The sequence below is a fragment of the Trachymyrmex septentrionalis genome, unplaced genomic scaffold (assembly GCF_001594115.1).
Source record: "Trachymyrmex septentrionalis isolate Tsep2-gDNA-1 unplaced genomic scaffold, Tsep1.0 scaffold19, whole genome shotgun sequence".
NCBI classification, from domain to species: domain Eukaryota; kingdom Metazoa; phylum Arthropoda; class Insecta; order Hymenoptera; family Formicidae; genus Trachymyrmex; species Trachymyrmex septentrionalis.
In genome coordinates this window covers 3537315-3540670 of record NW_017305071.1, presented here as the reverse complement: position 1 = coordinate 3540670, position 3356 = coordinate 3537315, and the positions used below count along the sequence as shown (strand labels likewise).

The 3356-nt window shown below is 32.3% G+C and overlaps 1 protein-coding gene across 1 annotated transcript; it reads left to right on the top strand.

Moving 5' to 3' along the window:
- The first annotated feature begins 1146 nt into the window (after positions 1 to 1146).
- On the top strand, positions 1147 to 2829 carry LOC108747019 (3-ketodihydrosphingosine reductase). Its single transcript, XM_018484228.1, has 4 exons — positions 1147 to 1355; positions 1500 to 1929; positions 2098 to 2339; positions 2550 to 2829. The coding sequence occupies exons 1-4, from the start codon at positions 1161 to 1163 to the stop codon at positions 2730 to 2732; spliced, it is 1050 nt and encodes a 349-aa protein (XP_018339730.1). The 5' UTR covers positions 1147 to 1160; the 3' UTR covers positions 2733 to 2829.
- Positions 2830 to 3356: the final 527 nt, after the last annotated feature.

The following is a 3356-nucleotide window of genomic DNA, read 5'->3' as shown; positions in this document are numbered from 1 at the left end:
TTACCCTAATTTTTATTTTCGTCAGGTGAGTAGTCGAATGCGATGAAATATAACAATTTTGCTAAAGAATTTATACAATATATTGCTCAATTCAGTGAAATTTTTAATCGTAGCTGAATTACCACTGGTGTGCGAGAGACGATGAGACACCGCGACAAAATGTTATTGCAGATGACACTCTAGCATCACGTGAAAAATTCACTGCGCGTTAATGTTCTCTCAGTAATGTTGTGACTAAAATAAGAAACAATATTTCAAAATAACAGGTAATAAAAATGAGTTTTATTATTCAAGAGGCCAATTTTGGATAAATTTCATTTCACTTAACTGGACTTATTTTATATTCCAAATTCGCAATTTTATTATCAGCAATGTTTATTGATAAAATTTACATGCCTATAATAAAAACTGTAAATTGAACGAACAATTAAGGAATATATTGTAAAGTGGAAAGATTCAATCGATAAATTACATGTATTATGTTAAATATAACAGAATAATAATACACGACATAAAAATTTGGAAAGAAATTATATAATTATTATATAAGAATATATCTTATTTTTAAATTATTATTAAATATAAAAAAAAAATACAAAATATTTTCTTATTTTTTGTAATTTATATGTTAATTCTATTTTTACTTTTCACAATTTTTATTGAAATTACTTAAAATATTTAAACATATATTAAAATGATGAAACAATGATTGGATAAATTAAATCATTTATTATTTGCTTATCTTCCATGTAGGGAAAAAAATTAAGAGTGTCATCGCTCTTTAATTACCTCTGGGTCTCTGGGGGCACAATTCCCATTTAGGGAATTAATAGTCATAAAAATTAATTAATTAATAGTCATAAAAAGTTCCCTAAAGGATCAATAGTTTTTAATTAAAATTCAGTGATCGCATGTACATATATATATATAGTATTTCTATAGTTGATAAGATGGATAATTGAGACAGAGTACTGATTTGACGACTGCAGATGGCGTGAATTTATTCACTGTAGGTACATGAGAGAGAGAGAGAGAGGCGAGTCATAGCCATCAGAGTCAGAGGCTCTGAATCAAAGGTTTATCTCTTCTCACTGATGTCGTATCATTCGCTTTTTCAGAGCCTCAGAATCAGTTGGAACGCGCTCATGTGTTGTTGCAAGATGGAGTTCTCGCGCGATTATCTTAGTTCTGATTTCCTTCATAATCTCCTTCATAAACACAATTTGATGATATTTGGCTTGTATGGTATTATAGGGTTTATTCTTCTGTCAATTGTTCTATTCTGCACTCTGTTTGTGTACGAACATTTCTTTTGGACAAAAAAAATAAAAAACGTCAGGAAGAAGCACGTTGTCGTAAGTGTTATTTAATTTCGAAAAAACATTTTGTTAAAATATAGTGATGCAGAATGCGAAATTATATCGAATTGAATATTAAATCTTACTTAAGTCTCTTGATCTAGTATTTATCTTGTAAATGTAAAATATAGTTTTGCGTAGGTGACCGGTGGTTCCAGCGGTATTGGAAAATGTATGGCGATTCTTGCTGCAAGGAAAGGAGCAAATGTCACGATAATTGCGAGAAATGTGGATAATTTGGAGAAGGCTAAACATGAAATACTGCAAGCGTGCGAGAACAAAGATACACAAAGGGTAGAGTATCTCTCTTTAGATATTGGAGCAGATTATGAAACCGTCGAGAAAGCACTGGCCGATCTGGAGAATGATATGGGACCTATTTACATGCTAGTAAATTGTGCTGGTCTCGCGATCGCAGGCAAAATAGAAGACACCACCCCAAAGTCTCTGGATATAATGATGCGCACGAATTTCTTGGGTACATATTACTGCATTAAGGCTGTCACGCCAAGAATGAAAGCTTCCAAAGAAGGAGTGATTGTACTTGTGTCGTCTCAAGGTGGTCTCCTAGGTATTTGCATAATAAGTTATCTGTACTAATATATGTTAATTCTAGCTTTACATACATAAACATTATATAAAACATTTTATATACCATTTATATAACAGTTATATAAAATATTTTATATAATATTATTATATAAAACGTTTATATAAAACAAGAAAATGTGTTGCGCAGGTATCTTTGGATATACCGCTTACTGCAGCACGAAATTCGCACTACGTGGCTTGGCAGAGAGTTTAGCAATGGAATTACAGCCGTACGACATTTCTGTCACTTTGTGTTTACCACCGGATACAGATACACCTGGTTATGCCATCGAAGAGCTGTCGAAACCGATAGAAACAAAAGCCATATCACAGATGGGAAATTTAATTCAGCCCGAGATCGTTGCTGAGAAAGCTTTCAAGGATGCGCTGGTTAGTGCATGAAAAATAATTAAAAATCGTTTATAAATAATTAAGAAACGTTTATCGTTATATATGAAGGATAAATAGACTATTGCACTAACATCTTGGCTTTTATGCTTCTTGAATAATTATTTTGACTTGATCGGAAAGCCGATATTATATAGAATTTAATTAAAAATCGTTTTTCCTCGGTTTATTTTATTCAATGATATGTTTCAGGCAAGAAATTTCTTCTCTACTGTCGGTTTGGAAGGTTTCATTATGACGACGTTGTGTGCGGGAATGTCACCGGTCAAATTGTTTCGCCAGCTGTGTGTACAAGTTCTGCTGATGGGTCCGATGAGATTTATCGGTGTAGTCTACCTCTTCATCTTCCAAAGAATCATTGCACAGTGCAAGTAATATACGAATTCTGAAAACATAAAGAAGATTAAGTGAGAAAAAAGGTACATTATATAATATTCTGTGATCTACGATTCGAAAAGAAAGATTTCTTATAATATCCTGTGGATTAAAAGATCGATGAAATATTGCTTCCATTCTAAGTTATAGAACTTATTTAATATGGATTTAATAATAATAAATTTTCTTGCTCCATACGTTTGTGTAAAATCGCAAGACTATGTCGTGACTTATACTATTTTTTTCACTTTTTTAAATGAACAGTAATGATGCACGTGGGTAATTGATGCGTTATATGACACATATCTGTGTATAATACAATGATGAATATCAGTTGTGTGAAAGGAGACAAGTATATATGTAAGACAGATTATTTAAGTACAATGCAGAGATGCACGCAGTACGATGTACAAAGGAGCGAAAGAAATAAAACACGTTCTTAACGGTTTGGCTTACTTTTATTAGGTATTCCGTAAGTTCATAGTATAATGTTTTTTTTTCTTTTATTAAGCTTTTATGGTTCTTACACACATAGAACGGGACTGCTCTTCGTCCCGTTTCTCGCCACAATAGGTTAAAAACGGAAAACGCTGAAACTGGTATGTAAAGAGTACTCTCGTGGAC

Bases quoted from the DNA above. Each gene is read 5' to 3' on its own strand.
- LOC108747019 (XM_018484228.1), top strand. From the start codon at position 1,161: ATGGAGTTCTCGCGCGATTATCTTAGTTCTGATTTCCTTCATAATCTC. The intron at 1,356-1,499 runs GTAAGTGTTATT...AGTTTTGCGTAG, and splicing joins TCAGGAAGAAGCACGTTGTC to GTGACCGGTGGTTCCAGCGG. The intron at 2,340-2,549 runs GTTAGTGCATGA...GATATGTTTCAG, and splicing joins AAGCTTTCAAGGATGCGCTG to GCAAGAAATTTCTTCTCTAC.